Source organism: Chroicocephalus ridibundus, chromosome 3 (genome assembly GCF_963924245.1).
Source record: "Chroicocephalus ridibundus chromosome 3, bChrRid1.1, whole genome shotgun sequence".
NCBI lineage: Eukaryota > Metazoa > Chordata > Aves > Charadriiformes > Laridae > Chroicocephalus > Chroicocephalus ridibundus.
In genome coordinates, this window is record NC_086286.1 from 74,339,161 (window position 1) to 74,365,234 (window position 26,074).

Sequence of the window (26,074 nt, forward strand, 5' to 3'; positions counted from 1 at the left end):
GATCTGGACATCGCAAAACGGGCAAGATTACTGTTGAAAAGCAAAGCAGAATAAACAGAGGTATAAAGAATTAGAAATCTTTGTGATGACTAGCTCTTTTTCACATAACCGTAATGAGTAGATGATAGAATTGATGCTTCTTTCTAAATGGAATTGTATTTAAGTATCTTATTTTATGCATTAATATAATTTCAAGCAGTCACTTTAATAAATAAAAATACAGTAGATGTTAGTATTAAAGGCCATATAAGTATACAAAGAAGATTGTACTATATACAAAAGGTTTTATTTTTTTAATCTCTGGATTTGGTTGACATTTAGTTATGTTGAGGACAGTAGCAGTTTTTCAGATCAGCGGAACCCTAAGACACAAAAGATCCATACAGTACATGCAATTTGTCTGCATTGCCGTAAAGTAACAGTAGGGCTTCCAGTTTATTTATACTTTGGTTTTGTTCTTGTTTACTTATTGTTTTTTAAATAAATAATGGCTTTTCAGGTACCTGAGAGGAAAGTGGTGGGTTTGGTTTTATGAGGGGGGTGTGTGTGTGCGCTTTTATTTTTTTTAGCAATGCTTTACTTTGACTTATATATATTACTGGCTTGTGAAACCTACAATCCCATGTGTTCTCAGAATGTTTGTGCTGATATTTTACTCTTAAGACCTTTTTTCTTCACGAACTTTTCAGTACTGTAAAACTGTTGTCTATTTCCAATTGAAGTCTCTTGAAACACCTCCAAAGCAAACTAAAACTGGAAACCCTGTCCATCACAGAAATACAGATTTAAAAAGAGAAGAAAGTAACTTTAGATTTTTCTATTTCCAGCTTTCCTCCCCGAAGTGCGCTGTGTGTCTGGCTTTTCTTAAGAAGAAGGATTAATAGGGAAAGTGCGCTTACTAAAATCTCAGGCTTTTGTTAAAGTGGTCAGAATGCATGAAATGGAAATGAGATCGACATTGACAGCTTGAATCAGTAGCATCCATAACTAACTTGCAAGTGGGGTGTGTGTTGCCAATCTCATCAGTACTTGCCCTAATCTTCATACAGTAGCTAATTAATTTCTTCTAGTGATTAACCTTATTTCAGAGGTCTGGTCTCAGCATATCTATTTGCCAGATAGGAGGTGCATCGCCACTGGACTTGCTTGCATTCCATTGAATACAGAGTTTTTTTTCAAAGATTTCTTCCCCTTCTGCCTAGCTGTTCACTGTCAACCTCTACTCATGGAATATTAAGTCTTGAAGGCAGAATACAAGATTAAGATAAACTTGTATTTATTTTCTGCATTCATCAGTAGGATTGTTCACACAGGGTGGTATAGAAAGGTGCCTGTTTAAAAAAAAATAAAATGCCTGTTTGACCTCTGTCTGTTGATTCTTGAGCTTTCTTTAAATTTGAAAACCATATAAAGTTTCTAGGAATTTAGCTTAATACCAGGAACACCAGGTGTGGGAGGGCTGAAAATCTACTGCTCAGTTTTGTTACTGACAACTGCTGGAGTGGAAACTTCATCTTTTATATGTGTAGACTCTGGTTTATATGTTGAAAAGATATTTCTGCAATGCTTTCCCTCCTGTGCATAATTGGTTATAATTTATTTTATTTTTTATGTATTATTTTACAAAAACACTTGCTTGTTCTTTAACAGGCATTTGCAGTTGGAGGTGGTGATGTTACTTGTATTTGTATGATACGCTTCAGTCATGTCAGTAAGGGAGACCGAAACCTTTCTATTTACCACATCAGAGGTTAACCATCTTGAGTGACATTGGCAAATACCAAGTTTTCTGTAGTTTTACACTAAGGAGATTATTGCTTAAATTACAGCAGGTCGCAATAAAGTTGTTGGAAGCCAAATAATAAGAACTCTGAGAACTATTTTTGATTTTTGAGTTGTGCGAATTGTCATGGCAGTTAAATGACTACAGAAAACTAAATCTTCGTGTCGTGGTTTGGGCTGGGCCAGCCACTAAACAAGCAACAGATTCTCTCTTTAAATACCAGTGTGATAGTGTCCATTTTTCTGCAAAATATAGTGAAAAAACTTTCCAGATGTCATGTAGTTCTGTAAGGATGCATCTAGTGAAAAATACTGTAAATGAAGTTGCCTTTTTTTCTTTAGGATCCAAGGGGTGTGTGTGTGTGTATATATGCACATACGTGTGTGTGTGTGTATAAGATCCCTTAAGTAGGGAGAAAAGCATATGTAGTTTTTATTTTTGGGTTGGAAGACATTTTTCATTTATTCTTATATTCCCTTAAAGACACTAAAACAATTTGAATGCCTTCAGTTGATAATGCAGCACCTTGAAGTAAGCAGAGCAGAAATTTTCCTATGATGCGTTGAGGGCTGTGTGCCTGTATCTCTTCTTTGGGTGGACGTGGGCTGAATTTAGAACCTCTCCAGGGGATTAAGGTTTTTCAGAGAAACTTAAAAACGCTCAGTCCCCCCAAAAGTGAAGCTGCTGTTTGTGTGACCTAGCTAAAACATTGAGGAACTTACCAGCTCCATGAAGAGGCAGTGCTTTACCCCATTCAGAAAAGACATCTCTTGACTGAGATGACAAATTAGGTCATGCACAGCTTTGTAACAACAGGCTCTAAACACTGTTCTGGACAGAATAAGTGTGGTTTTAATACATGTAGCAGGTAGAATGAGAATAGTGCGATGGTTGGCATACAGCTCTAGTCCGAGTGCTAGCCCCTCTCACAAGAGGATCCTTGCATTGGGAGTTGCGGGTGTAGGTCTCTCTTCCCTTTCGGGTGACTTTCCTAGAGGACAGTGCAGAGAAGTGCTGGAACTTCAGAGGAGCATCACAATGATACAGATCAGCAAGAGGCAAATTAAAATCAGGCAGAAATTCACAAAGAGCTCTTGGAGCCTTTGGCGTGCTTGTGGATTGACCTCAATAGTTGAGGCTCTCCTCAGAGCAGAGCGGGTTATGTATTGGACCTTCTCCATGGCAACGAGAAAGCAGAGGGCACAAATCAGAGGTTTTAGGAGGGCAGGAAAGAAGAAGAGTTGTCAGGAACAGTGCGAAGTGCCTATTATCTTCTCTTTTTTGTTTTAGACAGCCTTTGTGGAGCTGGGAAAGCAGGAAAGTGAAGAGTTAGAAATGCTGAAGTAAAGAGTTTTGATGAGTGCAAATGGAGACTGTTTTAAAGTTCCAAAAAGCCTGAAGTAAACAGGTTGCCTTTACAATGTTTTTACTTTAAAACAGGTTTTATGCTGTATTGTGCTTCTCCTCCTGAAGGCTACTGAGCATTTGTTTCTTAGCAGTGGTGAGGAATGGTAAAATGGAAATTGTGGATACGTGGGATTTACTCAATCATTGCTTTAGATCCTAATCTCTCCATCTTTGGTGGAAAGGCCATGGATGATTTCCCTCCCTCCCACCCCTTCTTTAATTGTTCAAGCACATGTGAAAGCCTGATGATATAGCTAGAGTCACAGACCTTTCAGCCAGGAGATCTGGAGATTGCTGCTGCCGGTTAGTGACCCGGGCAGATTATCTGATTTACCAGTATCTTAGTTGGGAAGGGAGGAAAAGAAATCTTGTTGAAGCATTTCCATTCCAAGTAGAAATACTTTAAGGTGCGCAATTAAACTCCGTGCATAACTGCTATAGGGAATTTTAGTAGTCAACAGACAAAGCAGAATAAGGACTAAAGATTTTTTTTTAATATATAGATGTGGGACTATGTGTTACAAAATGTAGGTGCAAAGGCAGAGGACTGTGATGAGGAACAAAGTATGTATGTAACTTTGTCTCTTAAGTGAATACATTGTTCCAAGTATACCGCCCCCTTTTCAATGTCAGATGGAAGCACAGGATGTCAATTGTCTTAAAACTCCCAATAAGTAGTTATGGTGTAAAACCCTCCTGTATGAACCTTCCATGGGAAGAGGCTGGCTTTGATGTACGCTTGCTTAAAGCGTAGTGGGGTAGATTCTGTAGGTGCTATTGCAATGTGGAAAATCGGGTTTTAAGATGATGATGATATATGCGTGTCTCAAACTGCTCCTAAAGCTTCGCTTGCCACTAGATGTTTTACGAACGTGTATCATGATATCTTTGACAGGAGGCTTCTCCTTGTCATATCTCTTTCTTTTTGTTTTTTTTCAATAAATGAAATTCCTGTCTACTCATATATGCCACATAAAAGAAAACCATTGCTTAGATATCTGCCACCTAAATTATATGAAGATCCTGACTGAATCGGGGATACTTTGTTGTCCACAAATTTGTCTTTAGATGGCCTAAAATGGAAAACCTTAAAATGAAACAGAAGTGTCTTTCAGACTCTTCTTTTTTTAGTCTCTTCACATGGGTCTGTAGATTCAAATAGTGCTGTATGAGTAGAATACCTGTGCTTTCAGTGGCAATGTTGGTATTTAAAAAGAGACTTTTAAAAGAAACCAGATTACACATGGATATTGTAATACCTTTAGGTGGTTCCATGTGATGACATCTCCTCCGAAAATTGAACTTCAGATTTTGTTATGATGTTTTGAGCTATAGTTGATCTTAACTTTATTGCAAATAAAACACAAACCAGGAACTTACTTTCATAGTGACTGTAATTTTTCAGCTTTGTTTGACTTTATGCTGTAGCTGTTTTCATCTATTTAAGCAGTTAAAGTGCTTGCCAAGTATATTCTGCTTAGCTCTTTGCTGATCACTGTCTGTCCCAAGTGCAGTAAAAGCAAGACATACTCGGGAATTCTCAAGTGGCTTGGCTGATGGCACATTCATTCTCCCAGCCCAGTACAGACTGGGGTGCATTAGGCTGTTCATCCTCTTCTAGACAAAGCACAGTAGGTGAACCACTAACAGATTTATGCGAGTACAGAAAGGTTTGAGTAACTAGCTTGTGTGATGGACACTGCACAGAGAACAGTATTTTCTGAGGATGACTTCATCACAACTCACTATGTCTTTTTTTAATGCAGGGTGCGTGCAACCTGTGGGCTTTGGGTTGTGCGTGACCTGCTGCAGCAACGTAACTGTCTCCTTCCTGGCTGCCCTCAGACGGGCTGGAGCAGCATGAGTTTTTACCTGCATATATGCACAATAAGTCCATTTCTGTCTACGGCATTAGATTTACATTATTTTACATATGCAAGCAGCTGCACTGCTGTGCTGTTGCATATGTTTCACTTGTATGACTCCAGGGGCAGGACCTGGGGCTCTGAAGTGCTTCTGTAAAAGGCAATATTAGCTGGTTGGGCATCTTAGATGCAATGCGAACACAGGTGAGGAGAGATGGTGAAATCTCTTGGGAAGGGAGAAAAAATTATTCTTGCCTTTAGAATGGGTGAGGGATGTTTCTGAGGGAGCAGACAATAGGTCAGAAGGCTCAGTCGAGCCGTCACACTGATATTAGCTGTTTGAACATACATTGCCAGACAGGCGATACGAAAGGATCTTAAAAAAAGGAAGGTAGTGGAAGTTAAAATGTCTACCTTTTATGGCTAGAAAACAGTAGGAGGGATCAGAAAGGGTCAAAATAGAGTAACCTGGTTTTCTTGATTTAAAAGCTCATATGGAATTGGAAATTTCCAACACACCTACATGTTGTTTTACCTACTAAGCCTGTCTGTGGGAGGAGTTTTCTTATCAGCAAATAAAACAAATTCTGTATCTGTATTTCAACAAGTTTGTCTTTACAAGTGCATGGCTTCAACTAATAAACACATACCTTGCTTGTTAATCCTCCATGGCGCTGTCACCCACCTAAAGTGTGCATAAAGAGAAACAGGATTCAGTAACACAGCTGCATATGGGTGGCTATCAAGGTCAAAATGGACAGCCTGAAAAATAATTACACTGAAATGAGGGCTTATCATTACCACAAATAGTAGCTATTCTCTGCTGTTTAGACCCTGGCTGTGTTTTAGGTCAATATTTGGAAGTATTATGCATGCATGTACCACTTCTTGAAAGGAAAGAGCAACAAAAGGGCAAGGTATAGTTGACCTTTTTTTAAAAATCAAATGGTATTGCACTCATGTGTGACAAGACCAGGTATTGCACAAGAGAAACTGTTAGCTGCATTGCTGTACAGTTGTGTGTTTAATACAGTGTTGTTAATGGACTGGAAAGGCTTGTCTTATGCATAGCGCGAATCTGCAGGAAGCAGTCACGTGGCTGACCCCATATGTTACTGTGTAGGGCCTACCCTATACCTGGTGCCCTAGAATGAGTCACCGATCACAGTTATTGCTTCCTTCTGCACGGACATGTGACTGTTTCCCTGATTCGTATTAGGTTATTTTTATCTTTGTTCCTGGGTGTCCTTCACAATGAGAGGAGGTATGTGACCAAAGTGAAAACCGTGGGCCGCGCTTGTTCCTGGTGCAACTGCATTGACTACATTGAAGTCACACAGGATAAATTTGGCTCCTTTGGAAATGCCACAGCAATTTTAGATACAGCCTGTTTCCTGTCATATGTTTACTAAATGCAGCAGTGATATCAGTGGAATAGAAGAGGTTTGACATGTTTGATTTGTTGCTCTCCCATACGACCAAGTGAAGCCCTGAAAAGGCATTGTTAAAAAGTAATATTGCATAACAGTGTATTGCATAGATTTTTACAATATGTCCCCAAAACTCAGTAATTCGGTTTCATCCATTGAAAAGAAATATCTTAATAACCATAAACATAGTGATGCAAAAAGTACCATCAAGTTATGTGATCCTTGGTCTAGGTCATGTTTAGAACTGCTACCAAAAATTACCTGGCCTAAGAAATTCCTGTAGCTGTTTGTATGAGCAGTATGACACTCTTAGGCAGGAAGAGGCATGTTCACAGGAGGTAAGTTTAAAGATTTGTGTGTATAGTGACAAGGCAAAGAAGAACTCTGCATGCAGGACTAAATGCAGTGAGTTAAATTGAACCTGGAGCCCTTTGTCACCATTGTCTGTGTATTCTGTGGCACCCACAGGAGAGGATATTGTGGAGTTCTAAAGCTGTGCCTGTGCACAGCAGCTACAATTGATGTGTAGGCATGCTTGACTGTCCTGTGTTAATGTATCGATCTTATTCCAAGTTGCATTGCTTTGTTCTGAACCCTGCTGTAAAATTACCTCCTCATCGGCAGTGTGGAGTCACTGCGGTTGAGACCTCCAAGTCTGAAAATCCTCCTTTTTCATATGAGGAAGATGAGGGGTAAGAAGCAAGTGAAGAAGGAAGCAGTCTGAACTATCTCTAGAGACCTTTAGAGTGTCTCAGTGCTGACAGTTTAGTTCAGTAAGTAAAAATTTCTATTGATGAAGTAGAAGTTGCTTACAGGTTTTCCAGTATAGAAGTGATTTATGAAGGTATGTCATAATTTTTTATTTTTGTTCTTTATAAAAAAAAAAATAGTATGGAGGTGACTTGCTAGGATTTACCCCAATGGCTGGATTTTGGATTTACCTATGCTAGGGGTGCACAATTCTGTTGCTTATTCTGATTTTAAGCTGAGAGTTGCACTAGGCAATTGTGTCAGTGAAGAAGGGTATTAAGGGTATTAGCCAATTCAACAACTTGACTGCAGAAAAAAGAATGTTGATTTTTTTTTTTTTTTAAATTTTTTTTAAGAAGAAAGTGTAAAAGGAAAGAAAGAGCTGGATGTCAGAAAAAAAGACCGGGATGGGTGAAGGCAAGAATGCAGACAATAGTACAGGAGAGGACAGGAGAGGGAGGAAAGCAGAAGAAGAAAATGAACAGAGGAAGAGAGAGGAGTGTGGAAAAAGAGCAAGGAATTGTGCAAGGGGAAAGAGAAGACTACAGTTGGAATATATTGTCATTGAAGAGCACTAGAGACTGACTTGTCAATCACATGCAGAAAACATTTCCTTGAGATGGGGGAAGAAGCAACAATTCAGCTCACAGAGTATGAGAAGTGCTAGTAACAGGAAAAGCAAACTCATTTTATCCTTTTTACCATTTGTTTTAAAGTCTGTTTTGTACTAAAGTGTCAATATTTTTCATTGTATAGGAGAGGATAGGAGAAGGTTCACACTTTAATTTAGATTATTTTTTTTTTCCTACCCCTCTTATTAATTCATTCCTCTTACAATCTTCCTTTTGATTAGCTTTGATGTTCTCAGTGTTTCAGATGCAAGACTGCCAGTAAGAGCCTTTACTGGTGTTTCAGGTCTATGAGAATGTGACAGGTACAGAAATTAACACTGATAAGTAGTTGAACATGCCTGGTTTGGCATTTTGTTCTTTGGAAGTTACCCACCTACCATGTGGATTTTTCCGTGTGCTGGCCCCTAAGAGTAGTCTGGGAGCTAAAGCTTTCGGCTAGTTTGTAACTCTGGGTTAAATTCCCAGCAACTGCTGCAGGAAGGTGCAGCGAGACCTTGGGCAGGTACTTCAGCCTCTGTACTCATCTGTTCCCCTAATCAAAACAAGACATTTAATAACTGTATACTTTTTCCCATCTGTTGGTATGATTTGCCTTTTACATAGTAACTTTATTTTAGGAAATTAACTCCTTCCTCCACTGCATGCATGGAGTAGCTAACATCTTGTAGTTTCAAGTTGGGTTTTAGGTTCTGGTGGTTCATATGACGCTATTTATTAACAGGAAATGGGTTAAGTGCAATTTGAACTGTAGTAAAAATTAAAATACATCTAGTATGTGTAAAAGGTAGAAGGGGATGTTGCAAGTTGTGTTTTTAACCTTCTTAGCAGCTCAGGGGACAATGAAATGGCATTGATTGAAAGAAGAATATAGTAGATAAATTCAACTTCTGAGAAGTAACTTGATGACAGGAAAGTCCCCTTAAGCCACGTATCGATCTCTAGAAAGCAAAAGCAACCTTCCAGTTCTAAAGTGTTTTGTAGTCTAGGGAACATAACATTACTTTCCTGTGGGATGTTTTGTTTCTCCAGTTGGGGTACTTTTCTATTTCTAAATCAAATTATTCTTAAAGCAAATAAAAAGCTGCTATTTAGCTCTGTAGGTGTATCCCATGCGTTTTTGTTTGCTGATAGTCTGAAAAAAAATCGGTGAAAATCACCTTTATGCTCTCTGATTACAAACTGATTTTAGTGAGTTTCATCTTGTACAATGAAGATGCTGTATTCCTAACCTCTTCAGAGGATGAGAAATGAATGCAAATTTTTAAAATAGAAAAGTGGTATATACATAAAACTGAATCTAAATACAAATAATATAGTTGTCGTGGCAAATGAGTGCTTAAAAAAAGGCAGAAAATTGTTATTTGCTGTAAATTAAATGCAGTATTTCACATCTGATTTGTAACATTTATCACCTGCTATGTAGCACGTGCTTCTGTCATGACTGTTGGTTGTTGTTACTCAGGGTTTGGATGTCTGTGACATGAGATGTTATCAGTGTGAAATTTTTAGGTTTAACTTAACAGCTGAACCACACTGTCATCTACTTTAAATTACCTAACTCTGTGATGGGATAGAATTAAGATAAACAGGTGTCTATCCTGCTGTAGCTATGGATGCATTCCAGTAAAGAGCTGCCTACAGCAGTTAAGTTTCCATGTGTATCTTCAATCTGTGTGTGTATGCGTAAACTCTGTATTTTTAAAGGTGCGCATATGCAGTGTATGTGTTAGGAGAGAAGGACTTTCTGTGGTAGAATAAACCCAAACTCCTCTCTTCACTTGAAACTACATTTTATGTTACTTTAGCCTTGAAAAAAAAATAAATCTATATGGCTGTCTCAGAATCGTTTTGCTCATCATAGGCATTGGTTTGAAGGCACTGGGAGGTGTGAAGTGCTGCTTCTACCTACTGGAAACAGCTTCTACAGAACTTCATAACAGGTTGTTTGCCTTAGGAGGAAAAGGACATCCAGATACTTCCACTACTTGTCTATTCAAGACTGGCAGAAGGCTGCTGAGCACGAAAGCAAGCACCTGCATATATTTTTTCCTGATGCCTACGAGTCAGTAATAAAAAAAAATAAATTAGGTGTGTCTGTTCAATAACAGGGAAAACACACCTCACAAAATTAAGGTCTATATAAAGTCTGTCTTTTCTAAAACCAGAACCTTAAGTAGACATAAGTAGTAAGGTATAAATTGATGGAAGAGGGGAAGGTGATTGTAAGGACGAGAAATTTCTTGGAGACTTACATATTAATGAATCATATTCCTTTTAAAAATATTTGTATATCTGAATATTAAAATGTCCTGTATGTGACATGTTCCTGTTTAAGATGCGCTCTTTTTTGTTTGCAGTGATTTTAAAGCTGAGGTTGTGTTTTGTTGTACAGTGTGTACACACTTCCCTTAGTTGGAAATAAATTGATTACTTTTTGCATTCAAAATTCAGTTCATGATGTTACAAATCCTAGGTAAATTATTTATCTGTTACTAGAAGCATTCTAGGACAAGTTTGGCAGTTACAATGACCAGCAGGAGAAAATAAACCTTTAAAGAAATTCACAGAAAAAATACTGTATGAATTCTGTATCTTCAACTGCAGTTTGAGTAACGTAATACAATTTCTGTTCTAGTACTTCTACAAGCCGCTAAATTTCTTTTAATTAAGAGTACTTTTTCATCACAGAGCAAAAAAAGGTTTGTTCTCTCAGCGTGTTGGATCGGAAAAATGCTTCTCTGAGTTAAATGGTGAAAGAGCTTTACCTTTGCTGGGCTCTGGATAGGCAGCTTTGTGGAAACAAAAGCGTGTCTACAAAACTTAAAGTGAATTACTCTTTTTGTGGATTTTGTGTTATAAAACCAAAACCCAAACATACTAAATTTGAAAGAGAGACAAAGGTCTGAGGAAAATAATGAAAGCTTCTCACCTTCTGGTGTAATGCTACCTGTATAAATCGTCCTACTTAAGGACAGCTAGCGTCCCACCAGCATGTAGAAAAATCTCAGTTGCCTTTATTGTCCCTAAAATATGTCCCCTGCAGCATGATATTTTCGACTCAGAGATGAAATGCCTGCATTTTCATATTTTTTGATAAAAAATAATAACCAGCTGTTAATTTGAGTAGAGGAGTTTTTGTAGAAAACTACACCTAGACTGCTTTGCTGTAAGAATTAAAAGCATAAAAGAAGAGAGAGGTTCCTTACCTCTGGCGTGACTGTTAGTGAAGCAGAGAGGAGCCTGCTCAGGGCTGTGGGAAGTGTCTGTAGATCTCTGGCAACTTGTCCGAGTCTGTGACTAAGTTGTGGGAACAATTGAAGTAAGTTGAGGGGAAAAAATAACAAAAGTTTCAGAGGCAGGACTCCCAGTGTCATTCAGCAGCTCACAAATTGTGATTGGTCCCATTTCTGCCTTCTGACACAGGCAGTTGCTCCTCTAAACTTGTTCACAGCAGTAATATATTAAACATGGGCAACATCTTTCCTCTGGTGAAGGGAACTGTGTGCCAAGGAGACCACCTGCGCAGCCACAGGATGAAGGAATCTGGGAAGCGGCACTCTTCAGTGGGGTAGCGAAGGGAGCTGCTTGCTTACACCCTGACTTTTCTTAAACAAGAACTTAAATGGGAGTTTTTTCACGGAGCTGCTTTTGGATGTGCTACTCTTGCTACAGTAATGTTTATTCATCGTAAAAAAATGTAAATCTCTTGTGTGGGTGAACACATTTCACATGGGCTTTTGACTTGGAATGATTTTCTTTTGTACAAGGGGTTTCTTAAACTACACTTTCAGCATATATCATTTTGATAATTTTGTTATGCTGTAAACTGAATACCAGCTGTGTATGATGTGTGTTTTCCAGTGCTTGAACTGAAGTAATTTTTCTGTATTTCAAGCTTCTACCAACCTTTCAAGTTAATTTGTGGGTCAGAGGATTATTTTTTTTTTTCCCCCAAATAAAATCCATCTCACATAAGTTAATCTTTAAAACACCCCCCGCCTTTTTCCTTCCCCTCCTTTCCCCGCCCCCCACCCCCACCCCCCGCTCCCTGCCTTTTGTGGCTGGAAACTATCCAAGTGATTTTTGAGAACCCCTTCTGTTTGTTTGGATAGGAGTAGCAGCTGGATGGATAACTTTGCAGGTTATCTTACGTATATTATCCTGTGTTGGGAAATGACAAATGAGACCACAGTGCATATATGGAGTAGGTTTTGTGCGTCTGGGAAGTGGAGGATTTACTTGGATGTGAAAGGACTGAAGTATTGAGGTGTGTGAGCATCCAGCATCAGGCTTTGTACGTGGATGCTACTGACAGCACGTGCCTTTGCCCAATATTTGGAAATTGCAGGCAAAAATGCAGAAGCTCAGCCTAACTCTGAACACTTAGAGATCCAGTTTTGACAATAATAGTTTAACATATATTAGTGCTTGGCTTTGAGCAGGAAACCAGACATGGTGGTCTTTTTTTAGTTTGGGGTTTTTTTTTTTAATTCCCCTGCTGTGATACAAACCTGCAAACCAGAGACAAAAAGACGTTGGAGGTGATGTACCACCTTGTTTCAAATTGAGCTCTATTTTTAGTTTTGTAAATAAGGTTTAGTTCTTCTGCAATGTTGGTTACAACATAGTTGAAGTTAGAAACTCAGTTTTAATATAATAAATCTACCTGTGTTATCCTTTAATATCAAATGCAGGAAATATAGGGTCACATATTTCAGTTGGAAGCTAACTGAATATCTCCACAGTAAGGAGTGATAGTTCTTTACCAGTGCAAAGGGTTTCATAATTTACTTATAATGGCATTATTAACATTATAAATCTATCGCAGTCAAGCAAACTGTGTTTGGCCTTTTTATGAGGGAAGTTTCATGTTTTTATTGCATGCTGTCATCCAGCAAAAGTACTGTTATCATTGCATTGTTTGCTTTTTGTAAGATGTAATGTGAAACTGTTACTATTGAAATTCACCCCATACTTTGTTATTAAAGTCCAACGCCCAGCACTGCAGTAGCTGCAATGCGAGTTCCTCCCTTTTACTAAGTCACTGTAAAATTGTCATGTTATTTAGTTACTCTACCCCAAATTCTCAGCTTTTTTTTGTTAGTGGATTGGACCTAAAATCATCATTTAGGCGCTATTTAGAAATGAGATGCCTTAAAAGAATGCTGATTTTGTTTGTGAGCTGCTGATGCAGTCATAGCTTAGCCACCTCCTTAAAGAATGATACTTAAATATGCAAAGTAAGGCATTAGTTAAAATAGTAGTATTTCATTAGAATATAATGCATGCCTTCTGTATATGTCTAACTCAGATAAGAGATTTTAATATGGAAAATATTAAATAACAATAATGTACACAAAATCAGACCACATGGATGTTGTAGATCTTGGTGTTGATGTTGTTTCTCTGACAACAAGCCTGTTTGGGTACCTTCTCTTGAGAACATTTTTCTGCTTCAGTTTAGTATCACTCCATTGTGTAATCCCAGGGACTTTAGTGGGCTTCTGAGGCAGATGCCAAAGTGCTGCTCACAGGATTTGTCAATCTGAGAGGTACAGACAGTATATATGAGTGCATCATTATACTGTTTGCTTCACCTCTGGGTGAACGGGTCCAGACATCCATGGATATCAGAAAGGAAAAGATTTAAAAAGGGAATCTGTGTTGGAGGTTCTGGTCTGCTTTATTTTGTTCTGGGGAACAAAAATGTGCAGCTGTTGCTTGCTTGACCTTAAATGGAGATGATCTGGGCTTTCTCCAGTGGGATTAGAAATCTGCCACCAGAGCATGTTTCTTCTCATAAATTTATTTAGAGATCCGGTTGATGTTTGGGATAGTGTCCAAAAAGAGACATGTTATACTTCAGCATACCAGCTCCTTTATTTAAATAATAATTATAAGACTTTTATTCACATTAGTGATAATTTCCTGGACTATTTTTGCCTTTTATGTCTTAGCTTTTAAAATTCCAGCTGTAGACACTGGCCACCCGTAAAATCTGTGTCATGAGCTTGAAATGTCAGTATCTGGTCTGTTAATAATCCATGACTCTGCATACAAATGAACTGTTATCCGAGCTCAATTACTTAAATACACAAGTAAAGAAATTCACCAGTAGGTCTGAGTACTCTGGTTAGTACATTATTTCATGATGCTGCTGCAGTTTTCTTTCATATTGCAAGTGTACCTCTATAATATCACACTTCTAAGGTTCTTGGTTGCACATGAAAATTAAGAGAAGGGAGAAGCAGATGCTCCCACAGGTGTGCACTCGTTTTTGTGTGTAGGTGATGGAATAGCACATTTTGGTATTGAAGCTGAACACTAAAATGAGATCTTTCCTTTTTTGTAACCAGTATTTTTCTGCCCCGATTCTGATGCTTCCTGCAGCATGTGTAATTGCTTGTAGCCATCTAGGTATCAGCAAATGTGGCTTATGAGACGCTTTTTGCTAATCTTTGCTAAGGGAAAGGACCCAACTAATGCATCCTTCAGTTACATTAGGTTGTATTAGACCTGCAGTACGAAAGGGAGATGAGAATTTCTTCTTCCTTCTAAAAACACAGGAAAAGCAATATTTTCAGCTGGTGTGAACAGCATTCCAGATTTACACCAGGTAAGGTGATAGCCTAATCAATTTGGAGATAGTAACTGTTTTTTTATGCCTTTGAGTTTTTTTGCTTGAGTTTGATAGATTTATAGCCTGTATGTTTTACCTCATGCCTCCTTTAATCCCTATCTGACTTCAGTGATTCTCACTCACGTCTGGAATCTCAATGATTTCTAGATGTATGGGAACAAAGTTGCCTTTCTGAGGCTGCAGATTTTCCTGCTTCTATAGTGAGACTTACAGTCTCTGTTAGCATTATAGGAAACGGCTCTTCTGAGAAATCTAGGCTTTGCGTTGTGTTATTCTCCTCTGGGACAAGAAGTATTTACTTTTCCTAAGCATTGGACAGTCATTAAACTAAAATTAGTTTGATCTTCACGTTTTGTTCTTCACTATAAACAAGGTGAACTTACTTCTTGAAGCTGCAACTTGTGAAGTGTACCATTGCAAAGTGATTAAAAAAACGGCATAAAATAAATTAATAGAAAACTATACAACTTGGGCTGAAATATTTCTCATTTTGGGAATGCTGAAGTCTCTGGCAGGACTAGTCATCTGATTTGTTACTAACCAAAGACATTTTTGGAAAGGTCAGCTTGAATGTTTTCATTTCAGTCGCTGTTACTGGCATGAACTTTTAACCATGAAAGTAGATCACAGGGCTCAGAAGTATAATACCTGTTTATTGTCTTTAATGCGTTGACCCAATGTTAGAAGTAGGGGAACATGAAATTTTGCCTGGCTCTTGCTCTGAAAATCCAGTGTCCTTCCTCTTCCATACCCCCGTAGGGAGCACTTATTTCACTTGGAGGTAACACAGTTAGCACTGACTTGACCCATGTAGCTTTTCTATTTTGCAATAAAATATTGACAGCACAAAAAACCATGCTCTTTCAAATACCTGGTTGCATTCGTATCAGTGAAGTGTACCTTTTTACTAGATTAATGAAGTTCAAATAATTGAGTAGTAGCAATAAATTGCAGTGCTGCAAAGTGTCTTCAAAATAGCAACACGGTACAGAAAAGGAAGTTAAGTGATCTTCATTACAGTGGAAGGTTTTTTATTTCTATTAAGTGCCTGTGAGAACTGTATTTAGGTGTTTACTGGTGTCTTCAATTGGTTAAGCTGAACAATGTGCTTTAGGTGGTGTGCTGAGATCCTTATACCTAAGAAACTGTGTTGAGTGTCTTTGAGATAAACTGTTCTAGGAAGCACAGAGATTAGTTGTGTTATTTGACATGTTATGAGTGATGGATGAATGGTGGGACAAAGGCATATGAAGGAGAGATAAAGTTGGAAGACCATGTTCCAGTTGCCAAGTGGTGGTGCTGGATTATCTGCACTTAAACAGTAACTGCAGAATGGAGGAGAAATGATTGGGGTTTAGATTTAGCTGCTACCTATCTTCAGCTGAAGGCTGTCGTAACAGAAATGCATAAACATTGCCCAAATGATGAATGCGTTAGCAGCATTTAGAAGCTGAAGGATTCTCTTGTGCAGAGTGACCACCCTCATGTAGCATGGAGGGGAAGCTTGTAGACCAATGGCCTCAACATCTTGCCCAACTGGGATCTTCATTCGGATCAACGTGGAGATTGCTTAGATCAGACATTAAAGGGTCTTCAGGCAAATTTTCAGTTGGTCCTACTTTGACATGTGCATATGAGAAATGTGAACCAGAAACGCCTTTCGTTCTTATGGTTCATGTTAAGAATGGTGTTTTTCTTTTCTTCACTTATTTCTTTTGCCCATTGCCCTGCCTTATTTCTGGGAAGGTGTGGGGGGGGAATGGAGTAGCTATAAATAAGACTAGCGCAATTCCCATGGTGAATGTCAGTTATCTATCACTTAATTTCTTTCTTATATGCATTTCGTAGCTAAAACACTAAGGTAATTTTTTTTTTACTTCATCAGAAATCACTGAAGTTTACTTAAATATCAGAATGTTCTTTCCCTCTTCAGAAATGAAGTGCTGTTTCCCAGTTACGTATACAGGGGAAAAAAAATCCTATATTTTAAAAATAAAATTACGTTTCACTCCTAGCAGCCCAGAAAATTACGATCCCAAACTCCATTATTTAAGAAATTGAGGTACAAAACTGTGGGGTTGGTTTGTTTGTTTGGTGGGTTTTTTTGGTTTGCTTTTGTTGTGGTTTGGTTTTTTTCCTGTTGTAGACTGTGCCCAAATGAAAACATTGCTCTAATCCTCTGGGTCACACCATCTCTGAGTAGCAAGAGCAGATTTCCCAGTCTTGCAAATACTTTCTATGTATTTTGTTACAGGCAGCTGCTTCCTCATGGAAGTTCTGTTGTCACTCACTGGAGCATGGAAATTTTGTCATGTATAGTCTCACAGGTCCTTTTGGCTGTAGCTGCCTGGCCACCGAGATGATATGAAGGAGAGCTTTTTCTTATTCCTTTTATGACTTTATTCTTACAGAAGAAACTATTTGCTTTCCTCTTTTTGTGGCCTCTATTGAAAATGAATTGGTCCTGTGGTTCTGAAATACAGGCCTTTGTATCCATTGGTTATATGAGTATTTGATATAAAAATAGTACTGACATCTTTGAATTAGAAAATGAAAACAAAGGCAGTTCATTCTGAAACATGAACTTTGCCACCTTCTAGATGAGCGCCTTCTTCCGTAGGTTAAGAAGTATACGAATTAAGGATATAGTGTTTTACTTGATTAGTTTTATGTGTTACCTATCACTGTGAACAGAGTATGTACTTGGTGAGGGGAAGGGAAAGGAAAAAAAAGGGGGCATTTCAGTGTAAAAAGGGTCTTCAAATATGCTTATAGGGTTATATAGCTGAAAAACACACCTGCTTGAATATTCAGTATGACTTTTTCACTGTGTAGGACTACAAAGGCAAAAGTATGGAGGATCTACTAAGGTCCTTACCTGAGCTTCCTGGTGCTTCTTTCCATCTCTGAAGAATTTTGCAGATTTCCATTCATCTAAAACACCTTAGTAATGACAGCGCAGCAAGGTGAATTGAGAATTAGCAAGCCTTTTGAATTTGCCTAGTGGGTAGAGTATAGCTTAATGGAAGTAGCAGCGGACTGGAATTTGCGAAACGAGGATTATGAATCTTATCTGAGTTACCAGATTGGTGCATGTTTCTTTTGATTATTTTTTATTTTCGAAGAATGTAGGAAAGATATTTTGAGCTTCAGTCACAGAAAAACTAAGCAGAGGTGTACATACAGCTCTGAATTAGGTGTTACTGAACCAGCTTTTAGTTCGTTCCAAATGGTTGGTATTATTACAGTATGCAAGGAGGGGTTTGCTGCAGATGCCCCAGTTCTATCAGAGTGACTCATCAGTACACTGGGAATTATTTTCCCCTCTCATTCTCTCAGTATTGGACACAAAAGCGAGTCTTCAGCTGGAGTGTTAGGAAACCTGCCTCTGTCTGTGACATTTTCTAGCATGATGAAAAATAGATTCAGATCTTGTCAAACAGAGTGTGCGCCTTTATCTCCATTTTGGTTCCAAGTATGTTCTGGATGGATAAGACCCTGTTTTTCTTTTTAATACAATAGAAAATGTCATTCAACACATGTTTATTTTTCTTTAGGCAGGGGTAGTCTCATTTGTGTTTGTTAAAACCAGTATTTTGCTTACAAAATGGTTTCCACGCTAGAGAATGTGCTGTGTCTTGGTGTTCTTTGGACAGCCTTGGACAAATAGTCTTTGCTCTTGTCTCAGTTTCTTTTCTGTAGAATGAGAATTAAACGACTAGTTTCTTTTTAATAAACTTTTAGACCTACCTGTGAATAGTACTAATTGCTGATGATGGAAGTGATACTTATTTTTTAGCGTGAACTTTTTCTACTCTTTCTGCTTATATTAAGAAGGTGCTAGGGCTCCCCCCCAGTTTATCTCCTAAGGAAGGAAAACACCTTCACACACTGACACGGATGTTCAAATGCACCCTTACATCATACTGCTACTTTTGTTAGAGACAAGTGCGTTTCAAGTACCCCTCATAAACTCAAGTGGGAAAGGTTCATAATCTGGATTGAAGCCAAACAGTTTAATTATCTGTCACTTATTCCACACACAAATTGTGTGACTACCTTCCATGCTTGTGTGGTTCCCAGTTTCACAGACAGTCCAGTGTTAAACTGTCTGCATTTCTTCTACTTGTCAGTGATGCAGAGGTTTCAGGCCAGGATTTTCAAATGTCTGAATTTTGAGGCGTGAAGCCTCTTTAATTCCCTCTGAAATTTAGAAAGTCACGCAGGTACACAGCGTTGCCATGAGAGTTAAAAAAAAAAAAAAAAAAAAAAAATTTCCCAAAATTCTAGGGCAAGTGACCGAATAATTGTTTACATGATGATATGTGATCCCTGTTGTACAGGGATGGTGGTAAAATCCCTGCTCGAAGCAATGGAAATCTTTTCACAGTAGGTCCACGTGCTGTCCTGCTTGCTTTGCTGGATGAACAGCACCCAGCACAGCTGGTTCCTCCAAGGGAGAATTCCTGCAGTGGAGGCAGAAAACATGAGTATGCTTCTAATTTTTTCTATCTACTGTAGTTTTTCGAGGTAGTCACGAACGAATGTAAATGAGTACTGTACTCATGTTGTGCAGAGCTCTGACATCCATAGACCTTATTATCTTTGCGTGAGGCTGTTTTTGTTGAGAACTTGTTTTTGTCTTCCAATCTCCAGTATGGTGGCTTTACTAAATCCCCCACTTGCTGCTGTTCATAGAATATTCTTGTATTTTTTCATTATCTTTTTTTAATCTATGTTCATGGTAATGAGAGCTGGAGAAGAACAAAGATGGGGAGGGATTTGCTTGTGTGTGTGTTCTTTATTTCTGCTTTATCAGACTAAAAGGGAGTGGAAAACAGTATGTTCCTTCCCCATGTGCTATCAGTTGTAACATGTACTGAAGTTGCATCTGCAAAACTGGAAATGCAGAGGTTCCAGTAATTTGGCCAGACTCCATTCTTTCTTTCTGCAAGTGCCCAGAGAGACCAGTTCTGGATTGCCATTTGTAAATAAAGTGTGCTTTTGTGAATTTTTGTGAATATTTGGGTTTGTTGTCATATAAATATTTCGAACATTTCCACTGTATTTTTGTGGGAGTTTCTTCTTTCTTTTTAACTTCGGTTAAATCTGGTGAATATTACAGTCATGGCCCCTGTCTCTCTTAAAGTCTTGAAAAGCTAAACCAAACGGAATGCAGAGGAAGAGAGGCCCAGTTTTCTGGTTCAGGGGCCAACACCCTTCACAGAATCTAAAGACCCTCCATTTGAAAAATTGAGACCCTTGATAAAGAATTTGCAGAGCATCGGTTTTGCCCAAGTGTATGCTCCTGCTTCACATTAAATTCAGAGTGACTTACCTCTCTTTTAATGTTTGCATGGTTTGTTAAGAGAATCTGATGCTTGTTAAGAGAATCTGTGCTCATTGGGTGTTTCTAAATTTTCTTCTCCAAAGTTCTTTTTTTTTTCTTTTTCTTCTCCTCCTAATATTCACCCAAGTTGCACTCTCTTTTCATTTTCCTCTTGTTACAGGATCCTGTCCATTTCTGTGCAAGACTAATGGCCAGCTCTACTCATCCTTGCAGAGTTCCTGCAGGCTGGCAAAAAATAGTTACCTTTTTGCTTGCTTTCTAGGTCACTTTTTTGCATCCACTCTTTTTTGCCCCTGAGCAGGAGTAGTAAGTATTGACTGAGCAATCAGCACTGACCCTTAGTAAACTGGTATTTGTAGATGTTAGCAATGTACATTTAACATAAAGGTTTTTATAAACAATCAGAACTTGGCTGAGAATGCCCGAGTGCAAATGACTGAGATATTTGACTTTTAGGGGTGCTTCCATTCATGATTGATTTGCAACTTTTCTTGTCTTCCCAGCTATTCCTTTTTTCCAATCTATTTCTTACTTCTACAGTTCATAAAATTTTGTATTGAATAATGTATGTCCTACATTTGTGCAGCACTTAAAACAATGGTCATCTTGTGGGCTTTGAAAAAACTATAGTCACTTTTTGGTCATGCTGCTTTCCAGGCCAGAATAGGAAACAAAAAAATCAATTTAACAGTGAAGCTTTCATTAAAAGCTTCAACAAAAAAGAAAAGGTTAAAGTTGTTCTCCTTGTAGAAGCTCTCTTTCATCTCCTTTTTTTTTTTTTTTTTTTTTTTTTTAATTTAGTGAAGAACATTTGAATTTAAATGCAATGGGAAGATAAAATGAACACTTAATAAAACAAGTGCTTCTATACTTAGGAAAGACCCAATTGTTATCAGTGGAAAAATTCCAGGCACTGTTGCTTTTAACGTCATATTAAGTGGCACCTAGAAGTGTTTTGTGTTCATAACATTTGCCAGAGTATAAATGGAAAGGATTTCTGACAAAAATAATGTTGGTGTTGCGTGGAGTATAAAGGAATGTTATAACAACACATAAAAGCAAGAGAAGTGTAATTGTTCATAGGAAGATAAGCAGAAGAGGGTATATAATCCAGCCTGCAGCTCTGGGAGTGCCGGTTTCGCCCTTTAAGAACACAGTAGCTTAAAGGTGGCAGAGATGAGAAAGTCAGGGAGGACTGTTGAGTGGCTGCAGCCGCTTGTAATGGGGCTGTCCTTGACTTGTACAGTAACAACAGGCATCCGTAGGGGTCTTGCAAAGTCTTTTCAGATTGACTTCTTAGTTTGTTGTCTGGGGCTTTTGCACAATTCCATCAAGGATGCTAGAGGGAACGAAAGCTTGCCAGTTAAGTGGTGGCCAGCCTTCCGGTTCACTTCCCTTACCAATCCCCTGTTATATTCCTGTTTTACTCAGGAACTCCTGCTGGATGCAGATTCTGAGCACATACAGATCTTTCACACGTACAGTCTCTGACTGTAGGCTGGGACTGTGCTGCTGGTCCTGTGCGTGCTCTCATAATTCAGATAACCAGCACAGGCAGGACTACTTTGAAAGATAAGAAAGTGTGGGAGACTTTGGTTTTTATTCTCTTATGCCACCTTCATGTGGAAGTTCCTTTTTTTGAACTGATCGCATATCTAAACACCAGGTCTTGGTTGGTAACGTGACAGCGTCACAGCAACTACATAGTAGTATTTTCTTCAGAAGCTTAGAAAATACTCAATCCCATAAACTGATGCTTTTGGAGGGCTTGGCACTGTCTGGAGTTGAGATAATTCAACTTGTGGTTGTGTGTTCATACTAATCCAGCACAAAGCTGTGCCACTGCAAAACTTGTCTTGTACGCTGCTTTTCCACGTAAGAGTGTGTGCCAGTGCTAGATTTCACATGGCCTTGTACAATGAATCTGATAGGAGCCTGACCTAGATACAAATAACCTTCATGTGTATGGGATGGAGGGAGAGTGCAGGCCTGGAGCTGTCAGGAGGGAGCTGAAAGGTATGAATGCTCAAAGTGGTGAGAAGGGGGAGGAGAACAGGCCCCCCCCACCTTTGATAGCAGCATAAATTTATGCCATGTTTAAGTGACCATGTGATTGCTATCAAAACCCTGTAACTATGCCATCAGTAGCAAATTTCTGCTTTTTCTGCACACCCCCCACCCCCCACCATGGTGAATAGCATACCTGACCTTAGCATTTGTTTTCTCCCCTCTCTCAGTATCCCAGCAACCATGTACTCGCTATGCTTTTCTCTTAGTTCATTTGTAAGCTGTTGTGCTGAGGGATCGTGTCTTCCTCTTGCTGTGGTTATCAGACCTGACCTTGATAAAGTTCAGAAGCCTCAGCTGCAGTATAAACAGCGCTGGGGAAGAAGTAAATTTACAAATAACAGTAACTCGTAGGACAGTCAAATTCCTCCCTGGCTTATGTGGGTCAAGTCCTTGAGGTCTCTCATAAGCGTGTAATGCCTTGTGTGCAATGGGAATATCATTTGTGAAGGAGGCTTCGGCAAACATTCTTGAAAAAAGTGCTGTGGCTAGAGGGAGTACTGCTTTTACGAGGCATTCTAATGCTGTTACTGTTTATTCTTTTCCTTTTTGAAAGCTTTCCATTTTCTAAAAGATACAATGATAGTGGCATTGTCTGCAAATAGTCAGTATTAGCATTTTAATTTTTTATTGGAAAAGCTTTAAAAAGTCATACAACAGCTGCAATAATACGGTTCCATCTAACGGAGGAGAGGCATGTTGCACACACCCCCCCACCCCCCCTTGCAGAATAGAACAACTCATTATCGCAGTTTTAAACACTTGCTGCAAAGAGGAGGAACGTTTTAATGATAATAGTTGCTCTTCCTCGGGAAAAATCTAAGCTGTTTAATGATAATAGTTGCTCTTCTTTGGACATGTTCTACTATTTCAGTGACTTTCTGGTAGTACAATGCCTAGAACCAAACACGTTCTTACAGCTAGGTTTATGCCAGAGCTATTTAAAGTCACTGTTTTACTCCTTCTCTCACCCTCTTTCTCTGTGCCCTGACTTATCATATATATAGGCAATCCGGACTTGCATTATGCTGATTTTCAGGCAGGTTGAATTGTAAACTCCTGTCAAGCTTATTGTCCCTGTTAATTGTGGTCCCTCTTATATTCAATACTTTGCAGGTTGCATGTCTATGAAGTATGTGTTTGGGAATTTTTTCCAAGCCTTATTGATTTTTTGATATTTTTCTTTTTCCATACTGGATTTCAGCACTCGCTGTAGGCAATGCTAACCTCTTTACAATACATCTGTATTTCTCAGTACCTCACAACTTGATGATGTTTCAATTTTGGTTTTAATTATGTGTCCTCCTCATTAAAAAAATCCCCAAAGAACACCACATGTACCACAGCTGGAATAAGAGTGCAAGGTTTGTTCTCTCCCCCAGGGCTGATGGATATTTGTGAAAGTATAGCAAAATGTGATACAGCCTAGGTGTTGCTGCCAAGAATTGTAGTGATTATATCCTGCTGAGTAGAAACACTGTCTTCCCTAAATGGTGAAGATGGAGCAGAGTGGAGTGGTAAGTAGGTGGTGGTGAAATACAGACTGCACAAGTCAGGATTTCTTGAATCAGTCCATAGCCCTGTTTTTACCCATCTGAGAATCTGTTATAATGCTTCTCTGTGGCCATTCTTTCTAGTGCATTTCAGCAAGACACAGCCTGTTCCTACAGAAATGATTCCTTGCCTTGCTTTTAAAGTGATTTAAAATTAGGGCCTGATTCCATGATTGCAGCCTCCTCTCAGTTTCTCTGCCTGAGAGCCACTAGCCCTGTTGTTTTTTGCTGATGATCCTCTGGGATTGTCTGAATAAAGGGAGCTGTTGTGAGCTGAAACACTCGGCCTGATGTTAGAATGAAATCTGGGTGGGGAGGAAGGGATGGGTAAATCCTTCTTTCCTTACCCAGGGCGGGGAGCGGTTGCAGAGCTCGTCAGTGACTGCTGCTCTACCTTTACAGATCTAATCCTTTTTTCCATTACAGGGGAGCAAAGAGCAAGAATCGTCTCTGTGATAATAGCGTATTTGGCCTTGCTGCTGCCACATCCACCTCTTCTTTCTCCCTCATTGCCTAGTGAGGTGGTAGGGCAAGTGCCCTGTCTCTGAGGCACAGCCCAGGGGGACGCTCATATTTATTTCCTCTGCTGTCAGTCAAACAAAAGGAACCGTTAGTGCTCTTGCTGACGTTGGTTGATGATTCTTTGTCTTGGATTAGCTGTGGATGCAAGGAATTCTCTTTCTCCTGGATAATGAATGCCTGTAAAATGCAGCGAGAGAAGAATGATACCAACAGAGGGGGGTTGATGATAGTGTAGGGCAGTGCAAGCAGTTGGCCAAAAGGGATCATTCACTTAGCATAACTTTTGGAGCTCTGCTAGGTGATAGTAATGGGCTGTGAAAACTTTACACTTGTAGTATAGACAGTGCTAAATTATTTAAACTGCAACTTTCAGAAACAAAACCCTTTAAAATCCATTCCTTTTTTGAGATTAGCTGTCATTTTGACACTTTTGCACTCCACCTTTACTTTGTGATACAGCATGTTATGTGGAATGCTGTGCTGCTCAGTGTGCTGAGACACTGAACCGTTTCAGACAGAAACTACAAGCATGTTTGTAGAAGATAATTTTAATTAGCACAATTAAAAACCCCGCCATTATTGGCCAAAGTTATCCAAGTGTTGTTACCCTCTACTCCAGAGAAAAGTTATTTTCCCACTGTTAAGAAACATGATGAAATCAGTCAGTAATTTCAGTAATAAATATTTGCATATAGGCTAGTGCAGCAAAGATTATTTATTTATTTATTTATTTTCCCCAGCAGAGAGCTGTGCCTCAGCAGTCACTTGAAGGCTTGCCAGGTTGTGAAAGTCAAGGCCAAGCCCTTGTCAAAAGACAAGCTAGTGAAGACCTTTGGACGCCACTGTGCAAAGGATACTGTTTTAACTGAACAGATGTTCTCAGTCCAAGGCTGATACTCTTGGAAGAGGTGCCAGGCGACAAAAATAGTTGTATTTTCTAGGGCAGATGGCAAAGAATGCTGTGTGTTTCAAGCTGGTATTTTATTTTGCAGTTTTGGAGGATTCAAGTTGAGGACTTGGAGTTGTGGATGGATTTCTGTGTATGAGTCCTAGAAGTGTGCCTTGCTCTCACTATTTGGTTTGATGTCCTTAGGAGACAAAATACTCACATGTAAGTGGGCCACCTGTGTGTTACCACACCATTCAAAGCAGCTAGAAGGCTTTTTGGAGTAGTCAACACCATGTGCTCATAAATGAGTGAAGTGTCTTGTTATTCTGGGAAGTGCTAAGAAGTATTTTTAGCATATTCTTCTTTTTAAAATTGGCTGAAACATGATATCAGAAACAGAAATACTTTTTGTTGTTTTCATCTGTTCAGAGTGACAAATTGAAGCACATAGTCATAATACAAAATAATATTTTATTGGTTGTTACATATGTATATAGACCATGTATATACTCCATAAGATTAGATAAATTCTAAAGCCAAAAGCGTTTTGGTCAGTCAGCTGAGGGAGATTTATAATATTAGATTTTAAAAAAAACCCACACACTATAGTTTGCATCTAATTGACAAAATATTACTCTGTTCTTAACTTTGGAAAACTCATTGCCTTGCTTTTTAGCAACCTTAATATTTAATTGACTTCTTGTATAGTCACTTATTGTACCAAAGTTGAAGGGTTTCTTTCTAATTTTAGTGCAAACTATTAAGTTTGCAAAGGTGCTAGACTGAAGTAACGGACTTGCTTTGAAGAATTCTGCTAGAGAAACCACTGGTCGCTGCCAAAATGTTTTCAGTTAATTTGGGTTCGTATTTAAATAGTTGTTTTTAATCTCTTCATTTTTATAGTTTAGTCTTAAAGACAAAAATCACCTTGCTCAATAAATGGGTTGATTTTGCTTTATAAAGCCATATATTTCCTGTTTATCATGTCAGACCCTTGTGGGTTGTTTCTTTTGGGTAGAGGTGGACTTTCTGGCTCTGAAAAATAAGAATCTAATCCCAACTACATTAAGGACTATTTCTTTCTCTTTTTTTGACTGTAGGGTAACGATAGTGAGGTAGATAGAGAAAAGCATTCTTCAGCACTGTAGTGGAAGAAGCAAAGGAAAAAGTTCCATGACACAAAGTA

General features: G+C 38.8%; 2 protein-coding genes across 3 annotated transcripts in view; one reads left to right on the top strand and one right to left on the bottom strand.

The window, feature by feature from the left end:
• CEP85L (centrosomal protein 85 like) overlaps positions 1-26,074 on the top strand; it is a 153,893-nt gene that overhangs the window by 91,954 nt on the left and 35,865 nt on the right. The gene's annotated exons all lie outside the window — the stretch shown is intronic.
• PLN (phospholamban) lies at positions 1,255-11,285 on the bottom strand. Its single transcript, XM_063329722.1, has 3 exons — positions 11,074-11,285; positions 5,706-5,740; positions 1,255-3,088 (listed from the first exon to the last, which is right to left on the bottom strand). Exon 3 carries the CDS (start codon positions 2,962-2,964, stop codon positions 2,806-2,808), a length of 159 nt encoding a protein of 52 aa, XP_063185792.1. The 5' UTR covers positions 2,965-3,088; positions 5,706-5,740; positions 11,074-11,285; the 3' UTR covers positions 1,255-2,805.